Consider the following 25,194-nt stretch of genomic DNA (forward strand, 5'->3'; position numbering starts at 1 on the left):
TCAATAGCAGTTTTACAGATAAAAATTCTGTATGACGTGACAACCATGTCATCTTTCTTATCGGTGTGATGATTGGACAAAAGGGCAGTTCACACACCAATGAAAATATTCTGTACTGTCACTGAGACATTTCTGTCACGTGATTAAGAGGGAGTGTGCTTCCTCAATCGGACACTTCCACTTCCTACTGGGCCGGTACTAGTTTTGTGCAAAAATGTCACATCAAACAGGAATATCAGGTAGGTTCTCGTAGCATAAAGTGTAAATTAATATATGATCGAACGATGTTTTCTTGTTTAACTACTCTGATAATGGAATTAAAACAATCGTGTTTATTTTACCTGACAACATTTGATATCAAGGTCTACGAATCTGTATGTAAATATCATACGTGTGTATATAATTTAGGTATTGATTTGATTTCAGAAGTTATTCCTTGGTCCCATTGTTAATCTGTTTCTATTGGATGGACCATAAACTTTTTCTAATGCACATGATATATTTTATCCCCAAGGACATTTGTCACTAGTTTGTTTTTAATGTTCAGACATTTCAGAAAGTTAGATTAAAATTCACTTTAATGTGATAAAACTGTCAACCGATCACAGATTGCGCCGTTAATTTCTACTATTATTTACAGCATCCAAGGGTTTGGCTGATTTCTTTGCCATTTGTAAGGATGGAAGTATTCGCTTAGTGAAAGTCTCTATTGAAGATGGTGAGTCCGTTAGCCAGATAGCACAACGCCCTTGAGCCAACGTTGGACCAACCATTGCACTAAGTTGGGCCAACGTCAGAATTCACCGTTGGGCCAACGTCTTTTTGTCCAGCTGTCCAACGTTGGCTCAACGTCGCACTCATAATATGTTGGGCCAACGTTGTCAATATGACATTATCCCACTGATGTCCCATTGTTGGGCCAGCATATCAAATAGCAAGAGCATCACCTGTAATCCACACACACATACAGAATCGTGCCATAAGTTAAGGGACAGTCATGTAATTTCCATAGACTTACATGTTAATAGGTGTCCCAGATAGCATTGATATGTTGGCCCATAGTTGGCCCATAATCAACGGTTTGGTTGGCCCATTGTTGTCAAACTGACGATGGGCCCACTTGGATATGCTCATCGGCTCCACAGTGGCCCATCATGTTGGCTAATTGTTGGGCCAACGAATGAAAATTCACACAAAACTATTGCCCATAGTTGGCCCAACTTAGTGATTTGGTTGGCCTTATGTTGGCACCACCGTGTTTCAACATTTAGCTCTTTCTTGACCTTTTGTACTAAACCATGGCCCATACTTGGCCCAACGATGTGATTTAGTTGGCCTTATGTTGGCACAACTGTATTTCAACATTTAGCTCTTTCCTGACCTCTGCAATCAGAAACATATATAAACAACACAACAAGTTAATCAAGTGAACTATTTACTTCTTTTTTTTTCATTGTTATTTGAACATTATTGTATGTCTTGAAAATATTCTTGTTTTAGGTCTTTTGGCTGTCGCCGCTGACAGTTTTTTCGAACTGCTCCTGAAAAAAACAACCCAAAAATTTCATGATACTGTCGGATATCTATCGTAAAAGGACATAGTATTTGGCCCTATGTTTTATTTGAAACATACCATGTACAACTTAATTATTGAAAACGTCTTGTTTATTGCACAGAGTTACGTTCGGATGTAGATTCTTACACTGTTACCAAGCTAAAACCAAATGATGAGAAGTATATATGCGTAGTATGTTTTGACAATCAGCAGATTGACATTAACAACAACATGTAATTGAATAACAACTGGTACATTATTGGGAGAGGCCAGATGGGGACTAAGAACAACAAATGGAATGGTGATGAAGCCAATAAACAAGGGGGGATTCAGTTGTAACAACAAGCTGATAGGGTGCTTTGATAGAGTCTATAGTTTGATTAGTTCTTCATTGGTCTGTCGTTTTCATGTGACTGCAAAATTTGGTTTTGTTGCAATTATTTGATTTTGTGTTAGTGAGCAATTCATCGGTCTCAAGTGAAATCAAACAGACTATGAGTTGGTGGGTTATTGGTTGAGGCTCGTGAAGACATGTTGTAGGTGGTTCCGCTCATGTTCTAGGTCATGGCTGCTGGAGCAATGTTCTTAGCGTGCTTGATCAGGGTTGAGATGACGCCTAACTTAGTTTTAGGGGGCTGGTTTGACAAATTCGAAATCTTATCCACCAAGAATCAGGACTGCACAAAAAGAAAACTTTTGGAAGCCATCAAAATCAGCCGCCACAAACCTTTGATCAATAGAGACCAAGGATACTACAATCCATTGGGATATGAAGAACTAATCAAACTATAGACTCTATCAAACACCCTATCAGGTTGTTACAACCTAACACCCCCACCCACCCCCACCCTCCCTTGTTAATTGGTTTCATCACTAGATCAATTTGTTGTTCTTAGTCCCAAACTGGTCAGCTCCCAATTATGTTTATTTGACAAAACATACTATGTACATGTATATATACTTCTCATCATTTGGTTGTAGTCACTTTTAGCTTGATAACGTGTAAGAATCTACATCAAACGTCAGCTTCTATACTATAAACAAGAAGTTGTTATCCATAGAGATGTATGTTTCATTTTTGACTGACCAACTTCTAGAATGCTGTTCAAACAATGTTTTATTTGGATATGACGGTAACTACTATAACTGTGACACATATATCTGATATGATGATGTTTAGCAATTATTGGCTGTAAAAGATGAATAATAGAGAGAGTTGTATATGGAAACAGGAGTGTAACTGACAAAACACATAATGTTAATAAAGTAAACACAATAAATTTAAATAATTTAAAATGAAATGAGATTTATCAAAGTGGATAAAACAGGCTACCTACAGAAAAGAGTCAATTAAATCTTTTATCTACTCAATCAATTGCCTTTCAGTGCGGTATGTGTCACTTTCTTTAGCCTAAATGATGATTATAATTAATTATTTCCACAATATATTTGCAATTCAGTATCACAGAAATAACAATGCATATTTACCAGTTGAAGGCCTCCAGAAATGTAGTGTCGCTTTCTGCTCTTTGAATATCAGGTAAAGCTATCAATGATGACAAGTTTGGTATTCAATTTGGAGAAAACAATGCTGTAATATTCACTTTATCATAGTTAAAAAACAGGGAAATGGATTCTTTCTTTTTGTCTGTGTAATTATTTGAACTTTCATCAAAATCTTTATAAGAAAACATGGCTAAAAATGGCCGTGTGCTCACTCTTTTATTCACAATGTTGGGCCAACGGTGGCCCAACTTTGTGAAATAGATGAAAGATCAGGGAACATAGGCAGAGTTTTTCAAATGTTGGCCCACTGTTGGACCAACGTGTCAAAAGCCACGGTTACTTTTAAGTCATTAAGATAACGTTGGGCCAATGTTGTCAAACTGTTGGCCAACCAACCAACCATATACCAACATTGGCCCAACACACCTTTGCTATCTGGGTGTAGCATAAATAATTTTTATGAATTCTATTCTGGTTGGATCAATGTGAATTTTTGCAGGTAGATTTGAAATTATCCCAGCTCGAAGTGCATAATTTCAATTCAATTATCTGACAAGTAATGACATCATATTTACCAACGTATATGTACGTTTTGTAAAGGCCATGCCCCATAAACAGCCATGTTAAATGATTATATACAACAATGCATATATGTTTATTACATTATTGTCAATCGAAATTTAAACAGAAAATTAAACAGATATTATGTGGTTGTAACTCAGATGATTCCTCACAAACATGCAAAGTTTTATTAGGATTCTATGAAAATTAAATTCATTAAAATTATTTATGCTACACCAAATTAACATGGAAATGTCGCCATTGTCCGTTAACTTATGGCACGATACTGTACATATTTCACTTATCCACTCCTGTAGCGTTTGTGCTTGTTTATAACAAAACTTGTACATAGATTCTATCCACAATCTCATTAATAGCAGATCTTAGACTGGCTCCCTAGGTTCACTACACAAGATCTGAGGAAGCTCATATAGGCGGGTTGTCCGCGTGAATTTTGTACAGGAAATGATACTTACTCACTTGGATAACGTTCGAAGGCACTTTCACGAAGTTCAAAGTATATGTTTGGTTGGTCAGATTAAAACTTTTGCTGGACAAGCTAACTGTGCCAGGATCTTGTGGTCATGGGTTATAATCTCTGAACTGCATTCTTGATATATAAGTACCATATGGGCTTCACCAAATTGATTATGTCTGTGACCTTGGTAACTGTGGACTTTCATCCATTTACAATCAACGCAATAAATCAATCAATACAATCAATCAATCAATACAATCAGTCTTATAATTTTCAGTTTTTTGTGATATAACAGTTATTGGACCAGATATTATACTGTTATATCCAGTGTTCATAGGAGGACCATGCTCGTCATTCTTGTACCCACTTCTGGGTTTCGTCTAGAGATGGTGATTAGTGTCATGTGTGAAGTTGAGATGATTATCTAACTAGTGTTATTTGGGGTAGATTTAACATTATAAATTTTCATATGAGAATTTACATAGCTGACAAAGTGAGTTTGATTTCCTGGAGTACAACTTGCAAATTGTCCCAACCTTTTATAGTCCTCATTTTAAGGACATTCCGAAAAACTGTCTTGGTTGTAAGGAGTTTCTAATTCCTTTAGTAAGCACAAACCTGAACAAAGTAACCTGCAATTAAAAGTACCAAGTGACTTTGGACACTTTGGGTCCAAAATAGGATGAGACCGGTTACCATGGTGTGACTCCCCTGTGAATGGGATGTAGTCGATGGCGTCGTTATGCCAAAGGTCAGAATCTGGTGCAAAATGAAATTTTGATTTTAAGAAATCATGTGTCAAAGAGTTCATTTGTATCGTTTATATTGGGGTTGATGACGATTGTAGGGTCATGAGAAACATTTGTGTTTGCTTTAGCCCTGAACATGTTGGTGTCTACATAACAAAAGGAAATAGATATATTTTAAGTACAAGGACATTGATTATTGACAGTGGAAAAAAGAATGTGAAAATTAATCATTGTTATTAGACCAAAACAGGAAGCTAATCAATTTCCATTAGATTGTTAACTTGCCCTTCGCAGAAAAGTTAGTTCAGATCAGCATTTACATAATTACTATTCACCATCTGAGAATTGTTATGTATTTGTTCAAACCATGAATTCCTACCCAAATGTGTGGTAGTTATTTCCAAATTGCTAAAAAGCCTTTCTGTTACCAAACTATGGAGGCCAGACATTGAACAATTGTTGGGGATTCCTTAATTAATGGGTTTAGAGTTGAAAAGTATTTCTACACTAATTTTGGTTATGTTCCAGACTGATAAACAGTTTTTATTTTCTAATGTATAGTTGTACAGATATGCAACATACAAACTGTACACAATATGTTTAAAAAAAGATTAATTCATATACCTATTTCTTTTCCAGAACAACTTGTACTTTCTCACAACGAACAACCAGTGAATACTTGGGAGGAGGATATCCTTTTGTAGAAACATTTAGAGGCTGTTGCTTATGTTGTGGTAGAACAAAACATATTACCCACACAATCTACAAATGAGTGAGTGATCTGATATGTATTTATGTCAGTTTTAGCATTATTTTAACTACCTCTGTGGCCTAGTTGATAGGTCACCTTCTTAGAGAGCATGCCAGTGGTTGAACCCTCAGATGCGTCATAGCAATAGACAATAAAATATGTTACTTGTTATTTCCCTGGCTTGCATTATTTTAACTACCTCTGTGACCTAGTAGATAGGTCACCTTCTCAGAGAGCATGTCAGTGGTTCAACCCCCAGAGTCACGATATGGCTGAAATATTGCCAAAGTGACTTTAAATTTTAACTCACTCACTCAACCCCCAGATGTGTCATAACAAAAGGGGGCGGTGGGGTAGCCTAGTGGTTAAAATGTTGGCTCGTCACGCCGAAGACCCGGGTTCGAATCCCCACATGGGTACAATGTGTGAAGCCCATTTCTGGTGTCCCCCGCCGTGATGTTGCTGGAATATTGCTAAAAGCGGCGTAAAACCAAACACAGTCAGTCATAACAAAAGTTGATGAAAGATGTTACTTGTTATTTCCCTGGCTTGCATTCCAAATTAAGGATTAAGACAAGGTTAAGAGTGAGTGTTTTGTGTGTGACTAGGGTTCACCCCTCCTCACCATTCAGCAATATTACAATCACCTCGTGTTCAGACACCAAATGATGAACCCATGTTATGACTAAATCTGTTTTCACCATGACAAGTCAAAGTTACCAACATTGTTAGCATGAAGTTACACAAAGCCCACCTTTTCTGTCACCTACAGGGGTGGAAATAACCCATTGCCCAATGTCCCAGTCCAGTGTTTTTTTCTGTCGGGCAAGCAAATTTGTATATCACGCTGTACCGGTGTCCAGTTGACTTTCCAATGTTAATTATGTTGTTTATTTAAAAAATCAACAACAAAATTGGCCGGTATAGTGGACGAATTATCAGGGCAAGTGATTTTACATGTGCCACTGTACCGGAGTACACTAGCAATTTTAAAGTTATTTCCACCCCTGACCTACTATGGTGGGAATGATGCCTGAGTCTGTGTAAAACAGTGCTGTTACTCCTGAAACACAGATCCTATTGAATCATGTAGGTGATCAGTTGTGTAAGTATGTCAAGAAACGAGACCAGTATTAAAATGATGAAAGATTATTTTAGGAGATCTGTTGGCTGAGTAACAGTGATTAATAGTGCAGAAAGGATGAAACATAAGCTTCTCTGACAAATTCATACCTTCCAAATGTCACACATTTGGCGTGAGAATCACACATTTACATACAAAATCACGCCTGTATGACCACTCTGTGAAATCTCATGCATTTACAAAAATGAAATAAATTGAAAGTAAATCGTAAAGTCACTATGAACTGCATTTGGATATTAGGAATCTGAAATGAGCATGTCATTGTGGTTCATAAGTTAACATTATTACTTTAAAAAAAGTGTTTATTCTGCATTTAAAAGTATCCCTCTTATGTGAATCATATATCTCTGGTCTCCAAAAGTGCTAAATTACTTTTTGGTTAGGGGGGGCTACACGCACGCACTCACGCACGCACACACACACACACACACAGACACAGAGGACATCATCCTTGACCTGACCACAGACCTTTGACCCCAGAACCTTGTTTTTTGGAAAATCTCACTCATTGGAAACATTTTAGGTTGGCAGCCCTGCAACTTCCACTGTGGTTCATTGAGTCATTCCTTTCCCTGGTGTCTCCTGTGGTGCTTTCAGAATATTACAGGGATATTCTAGGTATTCTCTGAGACTGACACTCACTCACTCACGCCTGATAGTCCACTTCCTTGACTGGTGTACATTATGACCAGCTGATATTGCCGCTGTTGGAGGAAAAGCAGCCATGCTACATCTTCTTCCGCACAGACGAACTTGGAGGCACAGGAGACACTTACCAGTGGATCTTCATCAGTTGGTCTCCAGACTTTTCACCAGTAAGTTTCCTTTGATTACTTTCAGTTTCAACGTGAAGCTATAATATAGCAAGGACTTCATCAAATACTAATTCTTTAAGAAATGCTGTATAACCCTTGTGCCATGAACATATGTTGAAAACTGAACTGTTTGGTGTATCGTGAAGAACCTTTACTGCTTGATTACTAGGGCTGCAATGATTCGGTTCAAGTCATCGAAATCGAATCTGACACCTTAGTTTCGATTTTCGATAACCATTAACACTATTTCGATTCAATATTTGTATACCTATTTAAATTATTTCTACACAGCTAGAACGTAATTTTGACTCCAACTCAATGATTGGTTGACGCCAGGCTAATTATCAAATGAGAATTGTTGTTAGTAGACATTGCCAAGTTGACAATGAATTTCAAGCTAAAAAAGCCGAATCTGAGAGTCAAATGAAATCTGATGTTTTTACTTGTATGAACAATCGAATGATCGAATCGAGGGTCCAATATCGAATCGATTCGAGGTCTGGGAGAATCATTGCAGCCCTACTAATTAAATGGAACTGGAACTTATTTCAAATGTTTATGGCCTCACGTTTTGTGAAGCATATCCTTGATGACTGTGGTCTATCCTATGTGTTTTGAAATCTGTCTGTATGCTTGACGCCCTGTCTTGTCTCAGTGGTTGAAAACAACTACAGATCGCAGTTTTTCCAAAGTTTGAAGTCCAATGTTGATCAAGTTCCAAGGATGATTATCATAAATATTTCAAAACCCAATCAATCTTTGAAAAAATATCGTCTTCTTCCAAAAAGCATATATGACCCAATTTTGAAGTTCAGAACAACAAACCATAAATTACCAATTGAGACAGGCCAATGGTTGAACATTCCACGTGAAGACTGAAAATGTCCATTTTGTGTTTCAAATGCTGTTGGAGACAAGTTTCACTACTTGTTTAGATGTGAACCTTTCCTCCAACTGCAACATCAATCTCTGAACAATAAATACTTCGAATTTCCAAATATGTCCATCTTAAAGGCCTTTCTAAATTACTGAATCACATATTCAATGCAGTTTTGTTGTTATTTACAAGCTGCTATCTTGTTTGTTATGTAAATGTATATATATACGTTATCTCATCTACTGCTGTTGGTGGTTTCCGACCTTACTGTCGGGTTGACCTTACTGTCAAGGTCTTTATCATACCAAGACCTTACTAGCAAGGTATATATTGTATGACCTTACTATTGACATGATCAAGGTATTTATCATTCCATGACCTTACTACCTTACTATGTAGGTAGGTATCGTGTCATGACCTAACTATCCAGGTATATATCATACCATGACCTTACTACCTTACTATGTAGGTAGGTATCGTCTCATGACCTAACTATCCAGGTATATATCATACCATGACCTTACTACCTTACTGTGTAGGTAGGTATCGTCTCATGACCTAACTATCCAGGTATATATCATACCATGACCTTACTACCTTACTATGTAGGTAGGTATCGTGTCATGACCTAATTATCCAGGTATATATCATACCATGACCTTACTACCTTACTATGTAGGTAGGTATCGTCTCATGACCTAATTATCCAGGTATATATCATACCATGACCTTACTACCTTACTATGTAGGTAGGTATCGTCTCAATGTTTCTGTTTCAGGTCCGCCAGAAGATGTTGTATGCGGGAACTAGGGCAACTTTAAGGAAGGAGTTCGGTGGCAATTACATCAAAGATGAAGTTTTTGGAACTGCAAGGGTAAAATACGTTAATTTATTCTTATTTTGTAGGGCGGTGGGGTAGCTAGTGGTTAAAGTATCTGGGGTCCCCTGACTTGATATTGCGGGAATATTGCTAAAAGTGGCGTAAAACTAAACTCACTCACTCACTCCTATTTTGTACTTGTACATCCAACTGATTTTACATTTAGTTACAAGGCCAATAAGCAGCACACCAGGAAGTATATGTTTGGAGATTGCAGCTTGTCCTGAAAACGGGTCAAGTCACATGTATTTCCTCTAGTATTAAATGGCAACATGCTCACATTTCTGCTGAAAGTGATTCCTGAAGCCATAAGTAGGTTTGTTCACTGGACAATATTTTGTATGATAGAATTATTGTCTGTTTGCAGTGAAAACATACCGATGAATTTCACTTTAAACAAGAAAGTAAATCGAATAAAGTGACATTAAGATTGAGAATCCTCATAATTTTACCTTGCCAACTGAACATTTAAATATCAGAATTTTATTAAACTTAGGATAAAAGTTGTTTAACAAACGATCATAGTTTCAAATCGCTATTATTGGTTTGTATTACAAGGGGGTATGCACATTAAATGAAACACCGAGAACAAGTAGGGTTGGTCCAAGTTAGCGCTCATCACGTACAGCACGTGCATTTGTTTCAGTGTTCCAACTACCGCGCTTTACCCCTTGTAATACAAACCAATAATAGCGATTGGAATCTATGATCGTTTGTTAAACAACTTTTATTCTATGATGAATAAAATTCTGAGATTCAAATGTTCAATTGGCAAGGTAAAATTATGAGGATTCGCAATCTTAATTTCACTTTATTTGATTTACTTTCTTGTTCAAAGTGAAATTCATCGGTACGTTTTCACTGCAAACAGACTATAGGGGTTGACGTTGATCCTGTGTGCTAGATTCTTGATTTATCTGAGCCATGCCTGCAGGTTTCACCAGTGATCTATTTGACCTTAGCCTGTGGTCTGAGACTGTCATCCTACATGTAGATGACAATGTTATTGTAACTGGAATGTGTTTCAAGGAGACATTAAACCTAATATAGCTCACAATGTGACACTAATGCCCATAGTAAAATGATAACATTGAAATACAATATGAAGTTGCAGGAAACCCAAAACATCCACTCATTCACTCAGCCAAATTGAATGCAGAGGTTTTCCTAAGGGCATTTCAGTTATTTTTGGGATTGTTTAGGGGAATCTGTGCATGGAAGTAGGTGTAAGCTGTGAATTCAATCCTCCCAATAGTTTCAACTGGAAGTTTGCTGGTTACTGCCACACTCAACAATATTCCATCTATATGGCAGCGGTCTGTAATTAACCGAGTCTGAACCAAACAATCCAGTGATCAACATCATGAACATTGATCTGTGCAACTTAGATACGATGACATGTGTCAACCAAGTCAATGAGCCTGACTACCCGATCAAGTTAGTGGCCTCTTACGACAAGCTTGGGTTACCGAAGACAGTGTATGAAATAAGCCAAAAACCCAGCCAGACATCAGGGCTGGTAACTTCAAAATGTTACCAGTCCGAAATGAATTTAACCAGACCAGACACCAAGATATACGGTGAATTTACTAAGATGTATGGAACATCTAAACTTTTTGCCAGACCATCGGGCGGGCTAGCTGTAAATCTAGACCGTCGCCTTATTTCATACACTGCTGAAAACCAATTCTAACCCGGATCTTCATGGGTCAGTTATTTGCAATAAATAAAACATATATATGTTGTGTTCACCCCATCTCAGTTTTTGTGCATAAATTATTTGATGCATCTGGTTAACTGTGAAACGTGTGCAAGTGTAGAGTCTCTATTTATAGGAGGACGTGACGTTGGCAGGCTACAGGAAGCACCGGCAATCCCAGCAGGCACCAGCGACGCTCACGTACGCCGAGGAGGAACTGGACTTGATCAAGAAGAATGAGGTGAGGTCAAACTTGCCATTGTCGTATAATTCCCTCATCAGCACCACTCTCTCATCAGCAGTGTTAAACATTGCTACATCATATGTTGAGCAGATTGCATGCAAGCAGCTGTTGACTGTAGTGCCAACTTAGAACAAGAATGAACTTAACACAAGCTTGAGCACCTGATATTGGCACCCAGTGCTGATGGAATTTTATTCTTTACTACATTTTCCTTTTTGATTGAGAAGTTTAAAGAAGCTTATAGAGAAGTTCACATTTCATCTTGTTTCGATATATAATATAATACATGTTATGTTTGATTTCTGCTTAACACCTTTTGATGTATTGATAAGCAATTGATAAACAGTAGTAAGTAAAATTCATTATGGGAATGGATGATTATGACATGCAGTGGGGTGTCTATATCATCTGCCATAAATATGAAATGTGTGTGGGGATGACCTTTGTCTTTCACATTTTGCATGCTTCTCCATAAAATCATCATCAGTTCCCTAGCCATAAATTACTGTGTAATCATAGCCAACCATTAGGGCCTTGTCATCTTGGGTTAGATGCATCAGAGGTACACACTAAGAACTAGACTGGCAGTTGTCGGACCTGTTTTTGAAAGCCTAGGCTGCTGAGGACCATTCATAATTTATGGCTGGAACGCATGAATGAATGATGGGGATGGGGGTCTGTGGGCGATGATGGTTTTAGGGGGTGGGGAGAGAGGGGGTCATCAGTTTTGTACACATGTATGGGCGGGGGTCATCAATTTTGTACATACAAATATTTAAAAATTATGCTTAAAAATTATGGGAAGGGGGAGGGGTACATGAGTGTACGTTCAAATCCTGGTTGGCACTCAAAAAGTAGCAGCTTTGTACTTTACTAAGAAAGTGTAACCCCAAATGACCAGTAGGCAGCTTTGTGTATTCATCACATGAACCTTTTACATAAGAAACAAAGTAAAATCTGAAGTAGTTTCAAAATAAAAGTTTGTCTTAATGCTGACATATTCTAACCAGCCTTTGATAGGGACTATGAGACATGTCAACAATTTAAATATACACTGGTCACATGAGAATCTGTTCCATGCATCAAGGGAAAAATAAACATACCCTTGTCAATAATGGAGTAGTATATTCAGTTTTTTATTCTGGTTGAATGAAGACCATAAAGGGAGATCCCAATGTTCACTTTAAATGAATACAACTTTTCTTACGTTACGATATTTAATTTTTCAGGGTTTCCATAATAGAATGTCATCATTTACATAATCTTCTTTCAAAACAGTTTCATGTATAAAAAGGTTTTTATTCATTGCATGTTTTAATTGACTCACATTAATCAATTACTTCTCTTGTTCACTTTCATATTAGTTTTTACATGAGTTACCAAATATATATTATCCCCAATTTCCGAGTTAAGAGACTCCTGCAGCATGTGAGCCCCTCCCCTTCTGTACCATGTCTGTACTGTTGCCAGGATCAGGCTAGGCGCGAGATGGCCGAGGTAATCCTGTATCTAGATGTGGACTGATTTGTGTCTGGATGCACAGTTAGTGACTAACAACACGCAGTTAAAACATTTAAATGTTCAATTACAGACCAATTAAATTAGGTCTGATACTGCCAGGACCGTTGTACATTATTATCATCAGAAATAGCAGTTTCTTTTGATTTTTGATTTTTTTTAGAAAAAATTATTTTTTTGTCATAAACTTTATTGATCCATTTAGTTAATGTTCCTTTTAAAATATTTATTGTCCGAAAAGACAGTGGATGCAACTCTTATAACCGACCGCTCCCAATTCATAAAATTTTCATCAGAACAATTCATATTCTGTTCAACTCATTCAGTTCTAATTGAATGTGGTAGACACATTGCCGTTGAAGAAATGAGTTTGCTTGTAGATTATGTGTGTGAAAACATCTGCATGGTGAGATGTACCTTCGGGATGTCTTTGTGAATATGTTTGGTTCAATCTTCTGATCGTCTCTCAGTTTAAAGTATTTAAATTATGTGCAAGCTTTCTGGATTAAAGACAGAACCATCTGTACCATCTCTAGAAATACTGCATGTTGTACGTGTGAACAGCTTTAATGGTGTTAGACCTTTTTTGTGCTTACCTAGTTTAAAACAAATTGGTTATATTTTTGTCCCCCGCCAGAACTATGTATTCAGCGGCGTCCGTACGTACGTCCCGATTCTTGTTAACGCAATATCTCATGAACTGTTGTACCCAATGTCTTCAAATTTGGTGACAGCCTACATTGGGGGATTACGCAGACACCAGTTGATTTGGGAAACCTTGACCTTATCTTCAAGGTCACCATGACACTTTGCACACTTTTAACTCTTGTTAACGCGATATTTCATGGACTGTTGTACCCAATGTCTTCAAATTTGGTAACAGCCTACATTGGAGGATTACGCAGACAACAGTTGATTGGGGTGACCTTGACATTATTTTCAAGGTCACCACAACACTTTGAACTCTTGTTAACGCGATATCTCATGGACTGTTGTACCCAATGTCTTCAAATTTGGTGACAGCCTACATTGGGGGATTATGCAGACACTGCTTTATTTGGGTGACCTTGACCTTACCTTCAAGGTCACCACGACGCTTTGACCGCTTTTCAAACTTATTTAAACGTGATATCTCATAAAACATTGCACCCAATGTTTTCAAGTATGTTGACAGCCTACATTGGGTGATTATGCAGACACCAATCATTTCAGGCATCTTTTATGTGACCAAAAAATTAAAAGATGTAAAAATAGATATTCGGTTCTTTAGCGGCGGGGACATATTTGTATAGCGCCAATATCCATCTGAGCTGTTTAAAAGTGCTCTGTTTCTCCCTCGATCATTGATGTTAATCTCAAACAGCACATTGTATTATCAACCTCAACTCCCTGGGGATCATACAACGTACAAATTGTTCTAATGGTCGAAACTAGCAATTGTCAAAATAGCAATAATCAACAAATATTCTCAAATTTGTGAGTTCTGATAAGAAAAATCAGTAAGAATGGTGAGGTGAAATAAAGGACATATTTTCCATCCATTACAGAAGTGAATCTTATTATCATCTATTTTCTTTTGTAAAGGTTAGGAAGAATTTTGGTTATTAATTCATGTTATGTTGATGTCAAACATAGCTTAGGTGCCACAATGTACTGTACTGAGTTGCTTCCCTTAGTTGTACAAGGATCTGCTGATCATTTGAATGCCAGATGAACCATATGTCTGCACATTAAATATTGGTTTCTCCAACATTGTCCAAATTGGAAAACAACTTGAAGTGTCACAGGGCATTCATCTAACCTAATCCTTACTGGTTGTGAGACCACCTCCGTGGCGTAGTTGTTAGAGCGTCCGCCCGGAGAGCGAAAGGTCGCGGGTTCGATCCCCGACCGCGTCATTCCAAAAGACGTTAAAATATGGTACTTGTTGGTCCCTGCCTGGCGCTCGGCATTAATGGGTACAACAAGGACTGGTCGGCTCGGAGTCAGTATAATGTGTCTGAGTGGGGTATTCATGCTTCACTGCGGCTTGGTATCTCAGTGGGCTAGCACTATAAAACCAGCTTCAGTCTGGGCACTATAAAACCAGCTTCAGTCTTGCCCGTGTCGTCATATGAAGCGAAATATTCTCAAGCGACGTTAAACCCAATTCACCTCACCTCACCTTGGTATCTCAGTGGGCTAGCACTATAAAACCAGCTTCACTCTTGGCTAGTACATATGCCGCCATACAAATATTCATATCAAGCGAAATATTTTCAAGCGCTATGTTAAACCCAATTTCACCTCACCTTACAGGTTGTGTGATGTACACGAAATTGGGGTTGTGCTCATGTTGAAACACAATTCACTCACTTACTCAAATGCTAGAATGCGTACATCTCACACTTTAGTTTAACACTTAGCCCCTGAGATGAGTTGGCAACATTCTTGGTGGATGTTTTTTTAGTGTACCCCTTTTGTCAGTAGTTTGGTTCGGTTATTGTTTAACGCTGCCCTCAGCAATATTCCAGCTGCATGGCAGCAGTCTGTAAATAATCGAATCTAGACCCGACAATCCAGTGATCAACAGCATGAGCATTGGTCTACACAACTGGGATACGATGACATGTGTCAACCAAGTCAGTGAGCCTGACCGCCCGATCCCATTAGTCGCTTCTTACAACAAGCATGGGTTGCTGAAGATCTTCTAACCTGGATCTTCACAGGTTGTCGTCAGTCGTTGTTTTTGTTGTATATGTGGATGTTGTGACGAGCATGTGGCCCAGCTGTCAGCATGGTTGTAACACATGTCGCAGTTGTTGCAAAGTTCATGGCGCTGCCATTGTTCCTGCAGTTGCGGCACCAAGTAGTTTATCCAGACAATCATGACAATTTTCATTTTAATATCTACTCTGTTGGTTTGGTTGACCCCATTTATAATGTTTATCCTCAATTTAAATTACTAATTTTGATCAGTAAAATGTTTTTGTTTTGATTGTCTTTTTATTGTGTTTATGTAGAACAATCACAACATATGATATTTTTGCGAATGTTGAAATACAAATTACACACAATCGCATTGTTTGATTTGTATTCATTTATAATGAAAGGGCTTGGAAAGAATGTCCTCATAAAATTACGGTTGTTGTTTACATGATCATATTTGGTTAAGTTTTATACATGTAGTTTCGTGTTTGTATTTCATACTGTGGTGTCAATATTGGAAGCCACATGGAAGTCTTCTGATGTGCCATGTTTGCTGTGAAGAGTTGTGTCCCTTAGATTCGCCATATTATCTCAGATTGGCGCTTTGTTTGTCAGTACCAAGCTGGGCTGGTAGGGTACACCAAATGGTAAACTTGCTCAGCTTGAACGAGTTTTGACATCCCTCACAGAAATCTGGCATTCTATGATATATATGTTAATGTTGAAGCGGGTAATTCAACGCTTCGGACACAAGTTTACAGGAGGCTGATGGTTTGGTTTGTTACAGGTTCATGCGGAGATCGGCATCGACACGAAGCACCAAACAGTCCAGGGGGTGATGTTCCCCCTCACACAGGCGGCCCGGGACAAGGTCCTGCAATACAAGGAGGGCATGTACTCATACATTCAACTTGTAAGTTTAGATTGTCAATGTTTGGTTTAAATTCATTTCAGGGAAATTTGGTTATGAAAGACGATGTATACTGCAGTTTGCACTTTGATTTTATCTTGGTGTAGGTTATTGCCATGTCAGATGTTTTTCTTCTTGGAACCTGTCTCTGGTGTGTGAGCATGTCTGTGATGTTCAGTTGTCTGGTGAATGAACTTGTCTCTGATAATGTGTGATATGTGTGATGTCTAATCAGGTCACTGATGCCTGAATCGTATGATGTCTTAACATGTCTCTGAATGTCTGAATATCTCTGATGTCTGAACATGATGACGTCTGAACATTCTGAGGTCTGAACATGTATGTGATGTCTGAACAGGTCTGAATAGGTCTGTGAATGTCTGAATATCTGTCTGATATGGTCTGATGTCTTATGTCTCTGAATGTCTGAATATCTCTGATGTTTCTGAATGTCTGAATAATGGTCTGATGTCTCTGAATATCTGAATATCTCTGATGTCTCTGAATGTCTGAATATCTCTGAGGTCTGAATATGTCTGAGGTCTGAACATGTCAGTGTTGTCTGGACTTGTCTCTGAGCTCTTTTCTCCCTGTGTTGACAGAGTTTAGATCTCAAGGAAGAAGTGGTAGATGTTGCGTTAGTTGAAGAAGACATTAACCTGTCCAGACTATCATCTAAAGTCCCCATGGACCACGCCCGTTACCATCTGATCAACTTCAAGCACACACACGAAGGTGACTACATGGAAAACACAGGTAAGTGAACTATTTCCCGTCAGTGTTTTGTGTTAAACATAACAACAACCCTATTTGTGTAATAATGAGTGAGTGAGTATGGTTTTACGCCGCTTTCAGCAATATTCAAGCAATATCACGGCGGGGGACACCAGAAATGGGCTTCACACATTGTACCCATGTGGGGAATCGAACCCGGGTCTTCGGCGTGACGAGCGAACACATTAACCACTAGGCTACCCCACCGCCCCATTGGGGATTAAGACTGTGCTGTTAATTTATTAAAGGTTTGAATAATACTTTGATAACATGAACTTTATATTTCTTGTCTCAAATTTCGAATATTATCATGCATCCCATGGGACATAGTATGTGTAATTTTCTGCATTCTTTCTATACATTTTGTGTATTGGACGCACATTTCTGCGTCTTTTAAAACCCTGCATTACACTCCTATACTGAAAGTTTCATTTCAGGATTTCCTTCTAACAACCAACAAGACTCTTGAGGATATTTGTTCAATGTGTTTGATACAATCTGTTTTCACATGTGGCCATATAGATATAATCCATTTATTTCATGTCCTGGTAGGAAGTCTCTTTGGCCGCCACTAATAGCAGTGAAAACAAACAGAGTGGCTTAACCTGTGTGAGATGTGAGACCTATCTGTGCGATATACAAAGTTTGATAGAGATAATGTTATTACATTTCATTGCTTTGTACAGAACCTCTAAATATTTCACATAAGGACCCCTTGACCAATTAGTAAGTGGAGGTCTTGTAGACCCCAAATTTTGTTGGTCAAGATTTCTGTCTTCAAACAGTGGTAATGATATTGCACCACTATTGGTTGTACTTCCTGTGATAGAATGTGAGACAGACAAAGTTTGATGGAGATAATTATTACATTTCATTGCCTTACAGAACCTCATATTTCACATAAGGACCCTTGAAATTAGTAAGTGGAGGTCTTGTAGCCTAATGGTTAAAGTAATGTCTATTGGTTGTACTTCCTGTGATAGAAGAGCGGTAGGGTCATCGTCATGCCAAAGACCGGGTTCGATTACTAACATGGGTACAATGTGTGAAGCCCATTTCTGGTGTCTCCTGCCGTGATATTGCTGGAATATTGCTAAAAGCGGCGTAAAACCATACTCACTCACTCCTGTGATAGAACTATAGCATTAGGAATTGCCAGTAGTACTGTTGATAGAATGCATAGTTTCAATTAGTTACAAGTAAAAGATAAAGTTTGCTTTTTTCTCAGTTTCTTCGGCATTGGTTAGCAAGGGTTATGACAACATCAAATGAGAGGTACATTTCTTTGGATTGAGTATCAACTCTCACTCTCTGGTCGAAAAGGTTGTTAATGTCCAGTTTTTGTGAAGCCCATTTCTGGTGTCCCCCGCTGTGATATTGCTGGAATATTGCTAAAAACGGCGTCAAACCATACTCAGTCAGTTAATGTCCAGTTCAAAAGTCTGATGTCAGATAAAAAAACTTATTTGCCACCTACACCCCCAAAAGTAAGGAGTTAAGATCTTTCTCCAAAAGCCAACTTTCAAAATGGCCTCTTATCATTTGGCATGATTGGTAAATGTGATTTTTGTTTACTAGTATCTGTTGTTAGTGTTTTAAAAGTATAAGCGGTAATCACATCTAGACAGAAATGATGTGATAAACTTGATATGTCAGCCATCCTGTTTTTAAACTCATAAGACTCTCTTAACTTTTGTCATAAACTGGAGCTAGTTTAATGCTGCAACATCTTTGAGAAAAGACGTAGTTTCTATTTGCTTTGACACTATACAACAGCATTAGCACACAGACAGCTTAATGAATAAACTGCTTGGTCTCCACAAACTGATGCTTGTCTCCATATGTATTCCAAAGAACCGTGATGGTCCGGGTTAGAATATTGGCCTTCAGTAACTCATGCTTGTCGTAAGAGGCGACTAACGGGATTGGGTGGTCAGGCTTGCTGACTTGGTTGACACATGTCATCGGTTCCCAATTGCGTAGATCGATGCTCATACTGTTGATCACTGGATTGTCTGGTCCAGACTCAATTATTTACAGACCGCCGCCATATAGCTGGAATATTGCTGAGTGCGGCGTAAAACTCAACTCACTCCCTCAACTTATTCCAAACCAATGCTGTTGTACAAAGCAGCCATAATGCTATGACTGTCATAAGTCTGTATTAAGGTATGTGTGTGATGAATATCTTTGCACTAGTTTTTTTTTGTAAAATGTCGCCCAGCTCCCCAGACACCTACATTATATCATACGTAAAATGTTCAGTGTGTGGTAAGGTGACTTCATAGCTTATGCTTTCAATCACAGGTTTGTCTAGTCCAGATTCAGCTATTTACAGGCCAATGTAGAATATTGCTGATGTGCCTCTAAACAACCTTCACATACTCACCCCCCTCCCTCGTATTTTAGTGTTCATCTACTCCATGCCGGGGTACAAGTGTTCCATCAAGGAGAGGATGCTTTACTCCAGCTGCAAGTCCCCACTCACAGACACCCTAGAGATGTCCTACGGCATCCCCATTGTCAAAAAGGTAGGACTTACTGGAGAACAACATTACTTCCACCTTTTGTGCCATGAAATCATTCAGACCCAGCAGAACAGTATCATGTTTGTAAATGACTTGTGTGTAAAGTCTAATTTACTGTTACAGTTACGCATGCTGGATCAATTCATTCCTATACAGATTTTGTTATGATGATTATACTTCTCAAAAGAAGTTAATAACACCTGATATTTTCTACAGTTTATCTTTAGGCCATGAGAGATTAAATATGCTCATGAAAAGATCTGAATACCATATTACAAAGTGATTGTAGCACTACAACTTTGGGGATTATTTGCTGTTGCTGCTAGTTCACATCTACATGTATAACCTTGAATATCATGTATTAATTTGTCCTTCACAGATTGAGATTGATGACCCAAAAGAATTAACTGCGGAATTCTTGCAAGAGGAGATACACCCCAAGAAAAATGCTGTGCGCCAATCGTTTGCCAAGCCGAAGGGCCCGGGGGGTCGTGGTCCGCGGAGGATGACGAAACCCAAACCTGCAGGAGAAGATTGATACGACAGATGGCTAGGCTAACACATCATGTCACCTGTATCATCATGTTATCATTGCTTTGCGCCATGCTCAGGACAGATCTTTAGTATTTATGTTTTTGTTAGGGTCCTTCAGTGAAGAGGAAAAAGTTTTTAAAGGGCAAGAGGGAAAAACTGTAAATTTTGTCCATAAAAAGAATAAAACATTATACCAGAAAACAAACAAAACAATTAATCCAAAATTAGACAGCATATTCATATATATTTTCCATTAAGCACAAATATGGGTTGGATTGTCTGTAAAACGAGAAATTGTTTTGGGTCGGAATTTCCTTCTGAGTATAAATTGATTAAGTGACACATTAGGAAAGTGGAAGTACTTTTTGTTTTAGGAGATATTGCTTTCAGTTTCAGTATGCAAGCCAACACTTATGTTGAGATTTGTTATTGTTTTCATGAAGAGAGTTGTGTTCACATGTTGAAATATGTTTTATGCTAAAAAAATCTATATTTTTGTTATTTATCAGAGTATATTTCTGATGCGTTAGTATGTGAATGACAGATGGGTACAATAGCAGGAAGATGAAAAATTGAAATGTAGCTTTGTAGAATATTTCAATTTATATATATGGTTTTAGCTGTAATTTAAATATGATGTTGAGTCTCTCAGTTCTAAGTATTCTGTTTGCATTAACATTACCTTAGAGCATTATTGATTTTTATTTTGAATTTATTTGGATGAGGATTTTTCAAATTTGAATGAATTTGTGTATGCATAGTCTCTGTTCACGTTCAGTTTCCTGATCATGAAAATAAAAGGGGTATCTCCTTGCTTCGAGACACTTCTTTGATGTGCAACTGCTGAGGGTTTTCCAATAGTGTTCTTGATGTATTTATTTTTAGTTAATAAGTATCGGCGATATAGTAAAGGGGAGTGTAACATTTATTTAACTTGAGCACAATTCAAAACTGTGTACATGTTTTAAGTATAGGAGTACGATACACTTTTTACCCCTTTTCACTCGGGATTAAGAACAATGAAAAGGATGTAACATGATTTTATATAATTTCTGTTTAGGTAACAACAATCTTTAATGTTATTTATTTGGATCACTCCTTGATTTCGTCTGTGCTGGTTATGATAAATGTAGCGTGGTATGGTATAAGGGACACCTTCATTATGAACCATGATTATTTGAAGCTAATTACACCAACATTTCCCTGTATACTGTAACATAATAAACATTTATTTTTGTTAAAGATGTCTGCTGGTTTGATTTTGTGCGGGTATCTCAACTCCAATTGCTGTGTCAACAGTCCCTTAATGATATTTGTCTTGTAAATCGCCAATATGAATCACAAAAATAAGGTAAAAGGTTAACATAACAGTAGTTTATACAAAACAAAAGTTAAGTCCTATATTTTGCTTACAACAATGGGAGACATGTTCTTATGACTGTGATTTCTCTACATTGCAACCTTGATGCCTGAGGGAAGATATCTCACAGATGAAATTACCTGAGGCCTGCATCACTGAAGGCTTTCCTTCCACATTAACTGTTTACTTCTTGATACAACTGGAACACTGGGGTGTTAACAAGTTTACTCTCATTGACTGAGTAGCTGCACCCTATGAAATAAATGGGAATATGTACTAGTTTTTGCTCAAATAATGCACATTGTTTTTTCCCATGTGTGTAGGATATAAAAAAATGTTAAACACTTTTGTTTTCAATTCTACTTTCATTTAAAAGTGTTCACACAGTGAAGTATTTGTTTCAGTAAAGAGTGACTTTCGTACACCTAAACCCAGAAATATGAACAGTGCTAATGATGCATTAGTCAATTAAAAGCTTTTACCTCTCCTTAGGATGGAATAATACCAGCAGACATCTTTAAGTTCTCGAAGTTGTAACTGTTTTTGTTAGCCCTGCCAACATTCCTGGTGTACTGTTTCTACCGAGTCTAAGTCTTTTGTTTCCTTTTGGGTCACATGTGCCCTTATAGTCATGTGTACCTAGCAAGGGTGGATAACTCTGGATGCTGCCTGTTCACAACAAAGGTAGGTAACTCTACATTTAATGTGTGGTTAACAGGGGCAGGTAACTTGGCTGATCACACAGCAAGGGCAGATAACTCAAAACGTAGGTTCATGACATCGAAATCTGTCATAGATTTTGGTTAATTCAGCAGGAAGCAAAAGACTTTCAATTCTTGGACATATAGACTTTCTCAGGATATCTTGTGTTGAATTCAGATTGTTATTGATTGCTTGCTCACACTCAGTATTCCATTTCCTGTATGTTCAGTTCTGTTTTACCCTATCACACATCGTCAGAAACCATTTTCCTTGTCTCATAAGAAGGTTGGCTTATTTTTGCATTGTGTTTTTGTTGTTGCTACCAACAGTAGGTGTTAAGGGTTTATGCCCTTTTTCTCTAGTAATTTCTGATTATGTCATTCTGGGAAAGTCACCAGGATATGAACGGTATGCTGAGACGTTGAATTCAGCTGCTAATTAGGTAGTCCTGGAATGGTTCTGTTTCAGGTAATGTGGTTCTGAATGCTTGCCGATTCTTGTCTAATTGTTAAAGACTTAAAGGCAAATGATAAATATTAAAATGTACTTTTGTAACACTATTACAAGGAGAGCTGGGAAGATAATTCAGGTCACAATATATGAACAGGGACAGTGTTACTGATCTCATTACACAAACCTCCTGCCTTATCCTGGTAGTTTGTATTATATGTAATGAATAAGCTTTGGAGAGGAAAACTTGACATGAAACATGCAGTTGTTTTGCAGTGGTTCTGTAAGGGCATTGACTGGTAAGAGTTCCGCCCGTAACCACCCCTTGAAATGTTAGGGTTAGGTCCTGACATCTGAACCTTTTTAGAAATCTTTTTATTCCCCAGAACTTCTAAACCTAAAAAAAAAAAAATATATAAGTGTCCCTTTTTATAAACCCCATCTATATTTAGGCACAAAATGATAAAAAAACGGGGGTTAAGGGTGGAACTTTCCCATTGATTTAGTCTAAAGTGTTGAAATTGTTTTACTTACAGTAATCTGTTTGACACTGTTATAGCTAGGCATGCTGCAGCCTTGTATAAGATGCCTTTGACAGTGGATCATGATGATCGTGCACTGGCTTATTCCCTGAAATCATCCATTGATGGCGTCAGTTGTTGCTCATTCATTCAGTCACTGGTTTGTCTAATCCAGACTTCATTATTTACAGACTGCTGTGATATAGCTTTAGCTGGAATATTGCTGCCTTTGCAGTTAAGCAACATTCACTCCTTCACATTGTGTGTCGTGGGCAAGATGGTGGTAGGCCTTGATGTATCCTTAGAATTTTAGAAATATTAGAGGAGGATAGCAGTCGTTAGCATTAACTTAAGGTATGTTGATTAATATGATTGTCATCTCCATTTATGTCACCTTCCAATTGAGCATTAAATCCATGCCCATCTAAGTACAGTGTTAGGGTAGGTAATTATATCAGTGCAGTGTAAGGGCGGTTAACTCTATCAGTACAGTATAAGGGCAGGTAACTCTATCAGTCCAGAGCTGGTAACCTATCACAACTTCAGCATGGCAACATTATTTGAATGTCTTTGGACCTTTCATTCAGATTTTATTTATAATAAAGAACAAATTGTGCTTTTCATTGCATCAATTGTTGCGCAGACAAACAAATACATCCGCTGAAATCAAATTCAAGTATATTTAATGGTTATTATTTCATTAAGTAAGCAGTGCTCGAAATAAACAATCAAAGACTACATTCAAATTTTAGCAACTCAGAATGAATAGAATTAGGGGTCCACAGAATCGATAAGGAGTCTATGTACTGACAACTTTTCCAAAAACGTTATCCATTTATTCTGAAGAGTGATTGAAGTGATTGTGAGTAAAAGTTCTTTGGTTAAAATGGTGGCTAAGCTGGTGAATATATTTTGTTTTATGAAACCAGAAAGGTACATATTGTTCTGAACGTTTTATGCAACTAGATCCGTAGATGTACACTTCACGTTTCTTTCCGGGAATCATCAACCACGTTATCAAACTACCGTCCAGCCAGCTGATAACAGCACTAACTGCAGCTGTACTTCGACTGTCAGATATATTTTGCAAATCGTGTTTTGATGGAACATGTTATTTTCTGATAGTGCTGTCTTATCTGTTTCGGTCACTGTCTGATCATGTGCTTAGCTTAGCTTCTGGATGGGTTTTCTTTCATTCCTTGACTTTCATACTATATATCTTTGCTTATCGCAAAATTTTAACGATGTATATATGGATCCGAAGAGCATTGTTTGTGTGTATGTACATAGTTTTAACTTGTACACGTTTTGGAAATTTTTGCAATGAACAATTATGTCAATGTGTTGAACATTTCAAAATGTGGGGATAATTATCTTGCCCATGATTAGCCAAAACCTATTTACATTGATGTGGAAGTCATGAAACAGAAAGTGGTAATTTTTCTTAATATTACTGAAATGAAAAGACAGGTATTTATAATTTATGAGTGAACGATGAATTGAAAAAAAGTATAGCTGTACAAAGTAATGAAGGATATTTTTTTGAGACATAATGAAATATGATAATTATTGCTCTTGTGAGTTTTTGCTGATTTGAGATGTAGACTAACAATGAGTATGGATTATGGCTATTATTATGATATAATAATAATGTGGTGAGTTCATCCACCGTTTTGTCTTGTGTTTTCTGTACTAAGGTGCAATCTGTACTTTCTGTGTAGGAGTGTTGGATGTTTCGGTGGAGCTCTGCTGAGTGCCCTGTGCACTGTTTGGCTCCAGTGTTAAAGTGATACCTGTTTACAAGGAGTGTTGATATTCGTTAGCAAATATTCTGTAAGATACCTTTCTTGTAAATATTGATACTAATAAATAATTATTTGTTCTTCAACAGAGTTGTGTCCCTTGAGCAAGGTAAACATCGTTTACAGTTACGGGTACCAATCCTGGTT

General features: G+C 37.7%; 1 protein-coding gene and 1 long non-coding RNA gene across 2 annotated transcripts; one reads left to right on the top strand and one right to left on the bottom strand.

The window, feature by feature from the left end:
- The first annotated feature begins 138 nt into the window (after window positions 1–138).
- Window positions 139–25,133, top strand: LOC124291917 (twinfilin-2-like). Its single transcript, XM_046728988.1, has 10 exons — window positions 139–239; window positions 641–718; window positions 5,489–5,539; window positions 7,426–7,559; window positions 9,216–9,311; window positions 11,153–11,257; window positions 16,254–16,379; window positions 16,979–17,132; window positions 19,560–19,681; window positions 20,058–25,133. The coding sequence occupies exons 1-10, from the start codon at window positions 215–217 to the stop codon at window positions 20,214–20,216; spliced, it is 1,050 nt and encodes a 349-aa protein (XP_046584944.1). The 5' UTR covers window positions 139–214; the 3' UTR covers window positions 20,217–25,133.
- Window positions 17,381–18,082, bottom strand: LOC124291919. Its single transcript, XR_006902316.1, has 3 exons — window positions 17,990–18,082; window positions 17,756–17,773; window positions 17,381–17,695 (listed from the first exon to the last, which is right to left on the bottom strand). It is a non-coding gene; the product is annotated as an uncharacterized LOC124291919 (long non-coding RNA).
- Window positions 25,134–25,194: the final 61 nt, after the last annotated feature.

This window comes from Haliotis rubra, unplaced genomic scaffold, assembly GCF_003918875.1.
Source record: "Haliotis rubra isolate DU_JTF1 unplaced genomic scaffold, ASM391887v1 Scf501, whole genome shotgun sequence".
NCBI classification, from domain to species: domain Eukaryota; kingdom Metazoa; phylum Mollusca; class Gastropoda; order Lepetellida; family Haliotidae; genus Haliotis; species Haliotis rubra.